Genomic DNA, 12,579 nt, shown 5'->3' with positions numbered 1-12,579 from the left:
GTACAGAAAACTGTCATGGGAATGGCACCTAACAGCACTGTGTGGTGTCACAGAGATGAAAACCCAGTCGCCTTTGGTTTGTCCTGCTTGAAAGCCTGTGAATTGTCACTGGCTTAAATAAGGATGCAGGCACAAGTTTCCCCATCTGTGCAGTGCCAGTTAATGTTCCCATAATTGAAATAGCTTCTCTCTTTTCCTAGTGAAGCTGTCAGCTTCTCCCTGCCAACTGCTTTCATCATTGCTCCAGATGAGCACCTTTTCCTAGGAGCCAGGAGCTGGTGGCTGCTGTATTTGTGAATGGAATGGCAGCCTGGGCAGGTAAGCAGTGTGCACTGGTGAATGTTCGTGGGTGAGTTTGTGGGCAGCTCTGGGCATGGCTGGAGAAGGAGGAGGCAGGGACAGCCCTGCTGAGCAGTCTGACTGCACCCATCCTCCTAGGGCTTACCAGCAGCGATGGGAATGGGCTGTGGGAAGTGCACTGCAGGAGAGATCTTTGCTCCATGTAGTTGTAGAGCCATGGATAGGGTTTGTGAGTGTCCTGCAAAAAGATTGGGCAAACAATTTTCCCTAACTTGAAGAGTGGTTGCCTTTTTCCAGCACTTCTCTTCTGGAGGATGCACTGGGAGAGGCAACATTCTGTGGCCATGGCAGAGAGGGCACTGAGCTTTTGCTTTGGAGCTGTCAGTGGCAGCTTGTTAGGGCTGAGGAGATGGTCCCAAGGCTGGGCTGTCTGTGCTATCCCAGAGGGGCTGGAGCCTCTTGCTCCTGCCTTTCTGAACACAGATCCATAATGATAGGGAGAGGGTTTTCAGCATCTCAGCTGTGACATATGGGTGAGGACCATCACAGGATCAGCCAGCAGCAGCCGTGCAACTTGTCCAGGTTATAAAAATCAGTAAAGGTGTGAAATCTCAAGGGCAAACCCTCAGAAGGGATTGCAGATAGCAAAGCATAATTGTGATCATTGTTTTTATTTGTATGAAACAAGGACTGTCCATTTGCATTTTTGTACCTTCTACAGTCTTCAAAGGAAATAATGTGGAAAACATTAACAGCCTTTTTTCCACCTGCCACAGGGACCCAGCAGCAGGTACAGCTGCCATCCCACAGGGACCCTCAGGTTATGGCTTGCAGCCCAGGGGCTGGAGCACCCAGATAAATGACAGAAAGGGAGGAAATTATAAGGGAGAGAGCCCAGAGCCACTGAGCAAAGAAGTTGTCTGGGACTGCTGTGTTGGTGTGGGAGATGAGCTGCACCTCTCTGGTTTGAGCTGCACCTCTTCCATCAGAGGGAGACTGGAAAGCTTTGGTGCCACTTCGCAGGTCGGTGCTAATGAGGAGACTTGCTCCTCATCACAGCACTAATGAGAGATTAGAGCTCCACTGCAGCCTTGAAACCAGAATCAAGCTGTATCAAAGCACCAGTCCGAATTAAGAGCCTTTCCCAGTGGCTGGTATTTTACAGCCCAGTGGCCAATTTCTAAGTCATAGAGGCCAATTATTTCCGAAGCCTTTGGTGTGCAGCTAATGAAGGCTTGGAAGGACCCTTCTAAGTGTTTATAAGCCCTGTAGGCGGCAGAGATGTAATGGAAGTGGCAGGCACAATTAGCCATCCATAATTCCTCCTAGCAGCTGATTAAAGTCTCTTTATCCGTCTTAGCAAGATCAGAAGGGCACATGTTTGGGAAATCAAAAATGCATTAGGGGCTGTCAGCCAAGGCCAAGGCCTGTGTGCTGAGCCCTGGGGCAGTGGCATGTGGCAGGAGTGGCACAGAGCTGCTGTGTGTCCCCCGTGTGGGGAATGGGCACCTCATTCCCATGGGGTGCAACCTTCTCCGTGCAGGTCCTCTGCAGCATCAGTCACCCCATCCTGTTATCCTGGCATCCCCTTTGCCTGTGTGCAGCGGGATGGGATCCTCTCCAGAGTGTCCCAGTGCAGGAAAGCACCAGTGGGCTTTTAGGTGTTTGGGAGACACGCAGGGGTGCTGGCCTCATCCTGCACCCAGCGAGTTGTGCGGAGTGTGAGCTGCAGCTGCCTTCCTTCACCCTTCCCGGGGCACTCCCTAATGCCCTTTGGTGGCAGTTTCATGCCTGGGTGAACAGAGCGGGATGAGGGTGGCCTCAGTCCGCCCAGCCCTGTGGTGATGATTTCGGGGATAGTGAGAGCACGAGTCCCGGGCGGCTGTGCTCCGTCGGAGCGCTCTGAGGGCCGGGCTGTGAGCGGGACGGGGCTGTGAGCGGGACGGGGCTATCCGCGGCTGAGCTCCTGCCAGGGCCTCCCCCGCCGCCTCCCGGCGCCCCCTCCCCAGCCCCGCGGGGGCGGGGGGTCCGCGCAGCCCCGCGCTGTCCGCGCCGCCCCCGCGGGGCCCTGCGGAGGGGCCGCGCTCGGGCCACAGCCCTGCCGCGATGGAGCGGGTGGCGGGCGAGGGCCGGCCCCTGCTGCCGGCGGCGGGGCGCTCCGCCGGGCTCTCCGCGCCCGGGCTCTCCTCCGCCGGCGCCGTCTTCATCCTGCTCAAGTCTGCGCTGGGCGCGGGGCTGCTGAGCTTCCCCTGGGCCTTCGGCAGGGCCGGCGGGGCCGTTCCCGCCCTCCTGGTGGAGCTGGTAAGGGGGACGCGGGGACAGGGGCTGCGGCAGCCCCAGCGGGAGCCGAGGGGCGCCGCTCCGGGGAGGGAGCGGAGGGAGGGGACGCACCTGCTCTGGTGCTCGGGGAGCTGCGGGCACCCCCTCGGTGCGGCACCCCCGTCCCGACCCCCGCCACATCCTTAGGGTGGTGTTGCGGTGCCACCTGAGGGATGCTCTCTGCAGCTGAAGCCACACTTGTAGCTGGCTTGTAGCTGAATTCAAAGTAAGTGGGTGTCTGCTCCTGTACATGCCCCAAAACCCCAAATCTAAACCCGAAGTACCACCGTGTCTCCATCTTTTGCTGACCTTTGTTACCCAGGCCCACAAGGTGATCTGGCCGGTGACCTGGTCCCTGGCCGTGGGCCTGCTGTGTCCTGCCCTGCTCTGGGGGTGATGGACGGGATGTGGCGCTCCTTGCTGGCTCTGTCCCCGCAGGGCTCGCTGGTGTTCCTGGTGAGCGGGCTGGCCGTGCTGGGCTATGCCGCGGCCCTCAGCGCCCAGCCCACCTACCAGGGCGTGGTGCGGGCCGTGTGCGGGACGGCCGTGGGGAAGCTCTGCGAGGTCTGCTTCCTCCTCAACCTCTTCATGATCTCCGTGGCACTCCTCAGGGTGGTGGGTGACCAGCTGGAGAAACGTGAGTTGTTTCCCTTCGCTGTGTTTGGGGCTTGCTTGGGGAGTGAGGGGAAGGTGGCCCCACGTGGGCTGGGGTCACCCCCACGGTTTTCCTGGAAATTCTAAGGACATGGGGCTCCCTGGTTCTGCCATGGTGTGATGCTCCCGACCTCCTTGGGCCATCTTTCAGGGTGCAGCTGACCCCCCCACTGCCCCCCACAGTGTGTGACTCCCTGTACCCCAACGGGACACTGAGCGGGGCCCCTCAGCTGCCCCCCTGGTACGTGGACCAGCGCTTCACCCTCTCAGCTCTCTGTGTCCTCGTCATCTTCCCACTCTCTGTCCCCAGGGAGATCGGCTTCCAGAAGTACTCCAGGTACCACCTGCACTATCCCTGTGGTGGCCCACCCCTAGGCACCCTCAGGTTACCTCCTCCCTTCCTCCTGGCTGTGTGCTGATGCTCTCCCATGCCCTGACAGCATCCTGGGCACGCTGGCTGCCTGCTACCTCACTCTGGTCGTCATCCTGAAATACTACCTGCAGGCAGAGAGCCTGCGTTTGACTGAGCCACCCCAGCCCTCCAGGTAGGAGGGTCAGCCCCATGTCCCTCCTGCCCTGAGCTCCATGGCTCGAGCAGTGACATGGGGGCAGGGGTGGAGGTGGGGCAGGAATGGCACTGGGCCCTATGTGGGGTGGGGGTGAGCTGGGGGCAACTCACAGTGGGTGGTAGCTCCCAGCCCCAGCTTTCACCACCGCAATACCTCTTTCTCCCAGAATCACTGGGAAAGAGATTCCCACAGGGTGCCATCCAGGATGCCCAGTTTATGCCATTGTTTCTTCTCCATGAGAGCCTCATGCCTTTTGTTCTGTGCTTCCTCTCCACATGCCACAGGTCCTCGTCCTGGACGTCCATCTTCAGCGTCATTCCCACCATCTGCTTTGGCTTCCAGGTAGGTCATCCTGACTCCTCTGGCTGCAGCTGCTAGGGCAGTGCTGGCAGCCCCCCATGGCATCCCAGACCATAGGGATGCCAACCCTTGAAGAGCAGGTTGCAGGAAAGGGGACCTGTGGCTGTCACCAGAGGTGCTGTGGGGCAGGACACAAGTGCTGGGAATGGGGCAGAGTGGGACAGGGCACCCATAGGTGGGAGAGAGGATGCTGGGGGTGGGGGCTGTCCCTGCATGGGGCCCCAGCACCATCCCCTTGCCTTGCAGTGCCACGAGGCATGTGTGGCCATCTACAGCAGCATGCGCAACCAGAGCTTCTCCCACTGGGTCACCGTCTCTGTGCTCTCCATGCTCATTTGCCTGCTCATCTACTCCCTCACTGGTAACCCCGGCACCAAACCCTTCACTCCTCCTTGCTCTGGGGTTCCCCTCTCCCCTTGGCTCATCCCTTCTCCTCAGAATTCCTCTGTCCTGCTCACTGCACAGCTGCCCACCCCCACTCCCTGTCAGCAGGGCTCTATGGCTACCTGACCTTCGGCGAGGCCGTGGCGTCCGATGTCCTGATGTCCTACCCAGGGAATGACCCGCTCGTCATCGTCGCCCGCCTGCTCTTTGGTGTCTCCATCGTCACCATTTACCCCATTGTGGTGCTGCTGGGCAGGTGAGGGGAGGGTGACAAGCTGGGTGTCCCCCGAGCCAGTGCAGCTCCCCTGGTGCCATCAGCCCCTCAATCCTCCCTTCCAGGTCCGTGGTGAAGGACCTGTGGGCAGCCTCGAAGCGCGGGGCCGTGGCGGCGTCTGAGGCACACGAGCGGCGGGGCCGGGTGGCACTGACGGTCACCTGGATGGCTGCCACGCTGGGCATCGCCCTCTTTGTCCCCGACATCGGCAAAGTCATCGAGCTCATCGGGGGCATCAGCGCCTTCTTCATCTTCATCTTCCCAGGCAAGAGCAGGCACGGGGAGGGAGGAAAGCAGTGGGGGGACACTGGTGCCAAGGGCATTGCTGCAGGGGAAAGTGGCCTGTCCTGGCCCTGTTTTGGGGGTGCAGGGCTGTGCTTGGGGGGGACAGTGCTGTGACGGGTGCTGTGTGGGGCTGAGCTTCTGCACTGACAGCAGGGCTGTGCCTCGTGTGCCTGACTGGGACCCGCAGCCTCGGGCCACGCAAAAAGTGAGTGTCTGCATGCTTGGTGGTGGGGGCAAGGGAAGGGACAGGGATAGGGTGTGGTGTCCCATGGGCTGTGGCCAGGGCAGTTCCCTGGGGGTCAGCCTGGTCAAGGTGGGAACCCTGCAAGGAGGGGAATTTGGGTGTGGAGGGAAGGGCTCTGGGAATGCCCCTGGATGCCAGGGCTGTGTCCACGCTTTAAGGAGATGCCCAGGTACCAGAGTGACTTTAGGGGCAGAAGAACTGTGGGTTTTGGTGGCACTGGGGCGGGGTCAGGTTGGGAGTCAGAGGGGCAGGGTGCCCCAAGACAGGAGATCATCAGGTGTTCGGTGTCTGTTGTGCCAGGGCAGTGTGTCCCCATCACTGCTCCTGTCTGGAGGGGCTGGGGCACAGCAGCCCATGTCAAGGGGACCTGACATGGTGCTGGTGAGTTTGGGATAAGTGTGTGCTTTAGTGTGTCTGTGGTGCCCCTGGGGGAGCAGCAGAGTTTGAGGGAGGATGGAGGTTATGTGATGAGTGGAGGCAGCACTCCAGGACCTTGGGGTCATGGTCAGGAGGGTGCTCTGGGGACCCATGAACATCTGGGGAGGGGTGAGGGTGTCCCAAAGAGTGCCAGAGTGCTGGAGGGGCCAAGGCACAAGGTCAGCAGGGCCACCCAGGTGGGTGACAAAGCTTGGAGAGGTTCCCTGGGGAGACCTGCCAGAGCATGTGCCCATCATGAGGAGAGGGGATGACATGAGCTGGGGCGATGGAGACTGCGAGGGGACAGTCCCAGCCTGCCTGGGACAGTCTGGGAAGGAGCATGGTGCTGAGGACCCTGCAGCAGAGCAGCAGCCAGGTTTGGGGTGAGTGCTGCATGCAGGGGCTTGGTCTGGGGCAGGGTGGGCTGTGTGCCCAGGGAGGAGGGAACAGGGAGGTGCAGACCCAGGGCTCTGGGGATTGGGGCTGGGGAGGGGACAGGGCTGGAAGCATGTGGGGACAGGATGGAGCTAGGGCTCTGTGGGAGTGGCTGTGTCCAAGGGTGGGGGCATGTGGGTCTGTGCTCCATCAGCAGAGTCACTGGGCACAGCAGAATTGGGAATGATTGCGTGGTGGCATCTGCTGGCTTTTTGACTGAGGTTTGTGTGTCATTGCAGTGGGCAGGGGCTGCCAAGCTCTTCTGCCATCGACTGGGAGCGGGGCAGAGGAGCAGGGCAGAGGAGGCTGACCCTGCAGGGAGCTGCACAGGCACAGGAGCTGGGGTGCAGGGGTGGCCGTCACTGAGGTCAGCTGTACCCCGGCAGCCTCTGCTCGTGTCGCTGCAGGGCTGCTCTCATCGCCTGGGGCGTTCTCTCCGTGCTCGGCGGTGCCTTTGTCTGTGGGCAGAGCGCTGCCCTGGCCGTGCTGGGGCTGCTGCGCTGAGGGACCTCAGAGCCCCCTGTGACCCCACCGTGTCCCCACTGTGTCCCCACCGTGACCCCCCAGCGTCCTGCCCCGCACAGAGACCCCAACACAGCCACACCGCTGGATCCCATGGCAGTTTTATTTGGCATCACCGTCCCCGTTGTACAGTGGCTAATAAAGACAGGAGAGGGAATTGGCAAAGGTCCTGTGCCACACACCCTGAGGGACCCCCACACACGGCGGGGTGGGTGTGGGATTGGCCCAGACGGACAGACACACAAAGTACAGACCCCGGGAGGGAGGGGAGGCAGCCACTCTCACGCCTACAAGGCACCAGCTGCAACTGTGCACATGCAAAGGAAACCCCTGGGGACCCCCCACATCTGAAAAGGATTAAGGGGCACCTAGGGAGAAGGGAAACGCCCCTCTGCCACCACCCTGACTCCCCCCTGGGGCACGGGTCCCCATCCCTGCAGGCACACACGTACCAGGCACAGCCTCAACCCCCAGTCTTCTCCCGGGACTTGCACAGACCCCCAACCTACTCCCTGCTTTCAGGGGGGGCTCCAGCCTCCCACCTCCCACTCCCATCCCTCCTTCCTAGGGCCTGCCTGCCTGCACCCGTTGTCCCCCTCCCTGCCTACCTATATCTGGGGATGTCCCCCACCCCAAACCCTGCCAGCCCCTCCCTGGCAGTCCTTCTTTCCCCTGAGACCACCCACACCAGGGAGAGGTGCCCCAGGTGGTGGGGGGCTGAGGGAGGACTCTCTGGGGTGGGGGACACACACACACAGGAGTTTCCTTCACTGCAGCCAGGTCACACCGACACCTCCCCCAGGCGTCGCAGAGGGGACAGGTGCTGGCAGGCCCCTGGCACTGACCGTCACTCTCGGCTCAGGGTGCACCAGGCAGCTGCAGGGGAACATCGCTGGGTCACACCTGCCCAGCCCCTGAACCCACCCCCAGCCCTGCCAGCTCAGCCCATGCTGTCTTTCACACCATGCCCCCTGCCCACCCTTGCTCCCCAACAACTGGAGAGGTTCTGGCTGTCCATGGGTCCCTGTCCCCCACCCCCTGGGGTGGCTGCCCTCCTACCTGGCACGGCCACGCTGGAGATGGCCTCGGGCTGGCTGAGCGTGTCCACCTTGACGTGCTGGAAGCCCTTGCAGGTGGCACTCTGCAGGTGCCTGTGCCCAGGTGGAAGAGAGTGGGTGACGCCCAGTACTCCCAGAAACACCATCCCAGCCCCCCACAGCACCCAGCTCTGGCAGGGCTGGGTGCCTGCAATCCTGCTCACTTCCCCTTGTGCAGAGCACCCTGCTGTGGTTCAGGACATTGACCCCTCCCATCACCACATCCAAAGGCACTCCCAGTTGGGAGGTGTAGAGACCCACCCCAACTCCCTGTCCTGTTTACAGGGACAGCCCTAGGACAGACAGACAGCTCCTCAGTCCTGCTGTCAGACAGGGGACAGAGCTTGGGGCTCAGCTGCTCTAACAACCCTCCACACCCAAGCCTCCCAAAATGGGCTTGTTCATCCCCTCCCTACCTCTTCCAGTCCTCCTCAGTCTCCCAGAACTCATAGACGATGAAGGTGACCCCATCAGGCAGCTTCACTGCAGTGACACTGGCAGAAACAGGGAGAGCGGGTGAACCCCCAACGTGAGCCATCCCCCACCCCCCTCTGCAGCCACAGGTGTGCTCTTGGGTGGGCTATTGAGGGGAGACCCAGCCCCAGCAGCCCAGGTAGGGGCAGCCCGCCCACCATCCCAGCATTCCCCAGCCCATGCAAAAGCAGTGTTGGTGGCTGAGTGTGACTGCATCCCAAATCCTGGCTGCTTTCCTCAGTCCTTTGCTTGGTCCCCACTCCACCCCACCCCAAGCCCCATCTCCCCACCTCCCCAGCCCCCAAGAGGCAGCTGCTGCTGGTACCCACTGGAAGCAGTCCCGCTCCCCGGCCACGCTCTTCAGGTACTGCTTCAGGGAGCTGCAGAACTCGCTCAGGTGCTTGTGTGACACCGTCATCTCGTTCCTCACCAGGAGCAGGTACTGCAGGGCCCCCAAACACAGCATGTGAGACCACAGGAACACAGTGACCCCCCCCAGTGTGGCTCTGTGCTGCAGGGGCACCCCAGCACCCTTGGGGTACACGGGCACACTCACCGTGCAGGCCGTGCTCTCGCTGTCCGACAGCCGCTGGTGCAGGTCAAACCACAGCGTCTGGGAAAAGGGCAGCAAGCAGCAGAGGGGGTGTGGATTGCCTGAGGCTGCTGTCCCTCCCTGCTTGGTGGCTTTCTGTCCCCACCATTTGCAATGACTGTGCCCCCTTTTCCACAGGGAACGGGCTCCAAGAGCCACTTGCACCTCTGTAGGAGCTGCTGGGGGGTCGTGCAGTTGGGACAGATCTTTTGCCAAGCAGTCATATTTATAAAGCTTTCTTGTTTCATCCTCCCCAACACACCTCCAGTCAGGACCCTTCACAAAAGTTCCATCTGCTCCCATTGCAGCCAACATCCCCAGCACCAAATCATCATCCCTGCTCCAAAACAGCTGGGGCAAGGTGCCTGAATTGTCCCTGGGATGGCAGGACAGCCACACACAGGGAAACGCTGGCCCTTACCTTGTCCTCCAGCTTGCCAATCAGCTTGGCCAGCCTGTTGATCTGCCCCTCCAGCCCCTCTGCCTTGGAGTCAGGGGAACCTGCACAGAGCCAGGAGACATTGATGGACTGAGGGGCACCTGCAGGCACCCCCTGAGCGCCCTGTGCTGCTGCTGGGATCTGAGTGCTCCAAGCCACCCCAGGCAGTCAGCACTTACCAGCCTGGAGGCTCTTTCCGTGCTCCCTGGGGACCATCCAGGTGTTGGGAGAGTAGCTGGGGACAGAATTGTCATACCAGGTGTCACTCAGGCCATGACCATCCTTGCTGGGATAGTGTCTGCAACCAGAGAGCACACAGGGTGTCGGGACAGCAGAACTGGCACTCACAGAGTGGCATGAGCCAGCCTGGGGAGCCAGCACTGGAGCCTCCTTTCTGGCAGCTCTGCCCATGATGCCAGAGCCCTTGGAGGGGGTCAGAAACAAAGGAATGTCAGTGGGCTGCTTCCAGCAGCCATCACTTTCCTACTCGTGGAACAGCACAGCCCTCCTGGCACCACCAGCAGCCTTCAGGGCCTTTTTCTTCTGTCCTAGACAGACACCTGCAACATGGGGCATTCAGGCCCCTGTGCCCAGCCAGCTGCACCTTACTGGGGCTGGTTTTGCAGTCCAATGCCTTTGGTGGCTTTCAGACAGGAAAAACTGCTGCCACCCAGACTGCCCATGAGCAGAGGCTGTGCATCCCACCAACAGACTGCAGCTGCAGTTCTGGAGAATGGAAACACACCCACTGTATCATTTTCTCCAGCATGCTTTCTTTGTCTGAGTCTACAAAGCCCATTTGGCCTGGAGGTTGCTCATAGATTCAAAAAACTGTCCTGGAACACTTCCACAGATGGAGCATCCATAATCACCATCAGCACCAGGTCCTTGGTGCTCCTCCCAGGACATAATTTATTTGCGAGCCAGAGAACATGAGAGATCTGCCATCCTCACAAGGGTTTGCAGCTGCCATCCACGTGAGTGAGAGGGGAATGGGTTTGGGGAAGAACGACCCTCTCCTTTCTTCTCCACCAAGAGGAATCCTGTGCCACAGAGGGAGAGGCTGAGCAGCTCAAAGGATTTCCAGTGTTTCCTTCCAGCAAGAGCAGTTCTGTGCCAGCTGACTGCTGACAGAGGTGCCTGGGAGCCCTGGCTCCTCTTTGTTAGTCAAGCAGCTCCCAGCTGGAGATAATGTGCTGAGTGCCCAATGGGCAGCACACCAGCCAGCATCTCCCTGCCCTCCTGTCCCTCCCCTGGCACCTGGCTCCTCCTAAGCACCATTGCTGGGCTCTCCTTCCCCAGATACCTTGTAAATCAGCCAGTGTGGGCTCCACCATATACACAGGGACACAGTGTGCAGGTCCCAAAGAACATCTCCAAGATAAGGAAGCAGGAACAACAATAAAGGGTGCAGGAGCATCCCTTTGCTACAGGCTGTGCAATTATAACACTGCTGGTCCTGGATTATCCCCTGTCAATAGATAGGAAATTAGGCAAAAACAGGCAGAGATTTATTTTAATCAGAATTTAATGAGGTGTCTCCATCTTGGACCTCTGCCTTTGCACTTTGTTCTACAGCCCTTTATTTTCATGCTTTTTAGGCCACCTCTTTGTCTTCATGCGGATGCAGGAGACAATTTTTTTGTGGGATTTGTTTTTCTTTTTAGCTATTATCTTCATGAGAAAATAACTACAATACTCCCCATTATGATCTCGGCCCCCACATCAGCAAATAAAAGCCAGCATAGTCTTTCATGGGCTCTAATTGCTCCGCCTGATGTTGGGTTTGTTTCCTCTTCATTGTTTTGCAGGAGCTCCTACTTCTTTTTGTACAAGGTTTGCCACAAAACAAGGAGAAGAAAGGGATGTGAGATGATGAAACCCACAGCATTCCTGCTGGAAAAGCTGGTGAGATGGTGGCAGAGCTGCCCAGGTCTCGCTGTGTTCCACAGAGTCTGTCTTAGGAGGGAGTTGGGATTTTCACTCTCCATGTGCCTCTCTGCCTGCTCATGGCTTTGGGAAGCCAAAACATCCCCCTGCAAGCATTCCAAGGCCTCCTGGTTCGAAGGAACAGCAGGAGAAGGGTTGGTCTGACAAACACACCGGTTTCCATGGCAACCTGTCCTGGTTAGAGCTGGTGACAGTGACACTCTGGGGAGCTGTGTGACACTGACACCGAGGGGGCTGTGCTGAGGTTCTGCCTCTGCTGCTGCCACTCCTGATAGCCTAGCCCTGGCAGCACTCGGGAAATCTTGAGACGGTCTCCTCTGTGCCGCCCAAGCTCAGTGGTGTGTGCTGGGCTGCTGGCATGGGGACAGCCCCTCACGAGACTGGGGGGACAGCACTGCCTGTCCTCAGTGCACAAGCACCCTTTCCCTCTGGATTGTCACACCTGCTGAGTGCTCTGGCAGGAGGGGCAGCATCCCTGGCATGGCAATCTTCCCTGTGGGCTGTCCCCAGCCCACCTCAGGCTGTGTTTTGCCCTGGGTGGGAGTAGTGATTTGCCCAGAGCTACAGCCCTGTGCACCCAGTGCTGCCCAGCCAGGTTCTGCCCCTGGTTTGCATCCCCACACACAGTGCTCTTGTTAAGGGTGACCCTGAGGACTGCAGGAGAGGAAGGGACAGGCCAGGACAGAGCAGTGGAGAAAAGCCCTCAGAGTTCAGGAAGCCAGGAAGGGAGGCAAAGAGAAAGGCCCAGCTCCCCTTTGCTGCTGCACAATGTCTGCTGCGTTTCCCTCACCCCACAAAAGCATCCTCCTCCTCCTCCCCTCCCACCCTCCTGCACCAGAGGAGGGCAGAAGTGCTGCAGACCTGGAGGGGTTGGTTTGCTCATCGATGGCATCCACAGCACTCTCCACGGAGCTCAGCAGGGACTGGGTCTGGTTCGCTGTCTCCTTCAGCAGGAAGCGCGTCACGAACTGGTCCACGTTGCTGCCGCTCTCGTACACCTGCAGGGACACACAGGGAGCACCTGGTGAGTGCCAGGGCAGCACCTGCAGCACCACCAGGGTCCCTGGGCAGTGCAGTCCCTGGCCCACAGCCCTCCCTGGTCCCCTCCCATGTCACCACGATGTAAAGAGGTGTTACCCAAAGCCTGTAGTTTCTCTCTTTAGCATGATCTTACATTACTTTACTGTTGCCTTGCAGCCAGTGCATGTAGGTATGAAAAGTGTGTCCTGTGCTTTGGAGACCCCTGCTCAGAGAGTTCAGCACA

At 59.5% G+C, this 12,579-nt stretch overlaps 2 protein-coding genes across 2 annotated transcripts in view; one reads left to right on the top strand and one right to left on the bottom strand.

Moving 5' to 3' along the window:
- The first annotated feature begins 2,406 nt into the window (after positions 1–2,406).
- On the top strand, positions 2,407–6,745 carry SLC38A8 (solute carrier family 38 member 8). Its single transcript, XM_058813750.1, has 10 exons — positions 2,407–2,601; positions 3,058–3,256; positions 3,457–3,610; positions 3,714–3,818; positions 4,127–4,184; positions 4,449–4,563; positions 4,692–4,842; positions 4,926–5,125; positions 5,296–5,350; positions 6,649–6,745. Exons 1-10 carry the CDS (start codon positions 2,407–2,409, stop codon positions 6,743–6,745), a joined length of 1,329 nt encoding a protein of 442 aa, XP_058669733.1.
- A 606-nt stretch (positions 6,746–7,351) lies between these two features.
- Positions 7,352–12,579, bottom strand: part of NECAB2 (N-terminal EF-hand calcium binding protein 2) — a 70,377-nt gene continuing 65,149 nt past the window's right edge. Inside the window, exons 6-13 of the mRNA XM_058813683.1 lie at positions 12,177–12,313; positions 9,545–9,663; positions 9,348–9,427; positions 8,891–8,947; positions 8,664–8,776; positions 8,277–8,354; positions 7,823–7,914; positions 7,352–7,639 (exon numbers count right to left, since the gene is read on the bottom strand). Of these exons, the coding sequence (XP_058669666.1) occupies positions 7,611–7,639; positions 7,823–7,914; positions 8,277–8,354; positions 8,664–8,776; positions 8,891–8,947; positions 9,348–9,427; positions 9,545–9,663; positions 12,177–12,313 (705 nt within the window). The 3' untranslated portion in view covers positions 7,352–7,610. The remainder of the gene's footprint in view (positions 7,640–7,822; positions 7,915–8,276; positions 8,355–8,663; positions 8,777–8,890; positions 8,948–9,347; positions 9,428–9,544; positions 9,664–12,176; positions 12,314–12,579) is intronic.

The sequence above is a fragment of the Ammospiza caudacuta genome, chromosome 13 (assembly GCF_027887145.1).
Source record: "Ammospiza caudacuta isolate bAmmCau1 chromosome 13, bAmmCau1.pri, whole genome shotgun sequence".
NCBI lineage: Eukaryota > Metazoa > Chordata > Aves > Passeriformes > Passerellidae > Ammospiza > Ammospiza caudacuta.
Note: the sequence above shows the minus strand (reverse complement) of the source record. Positions and strands in the feature narration are given on the sequence as shown.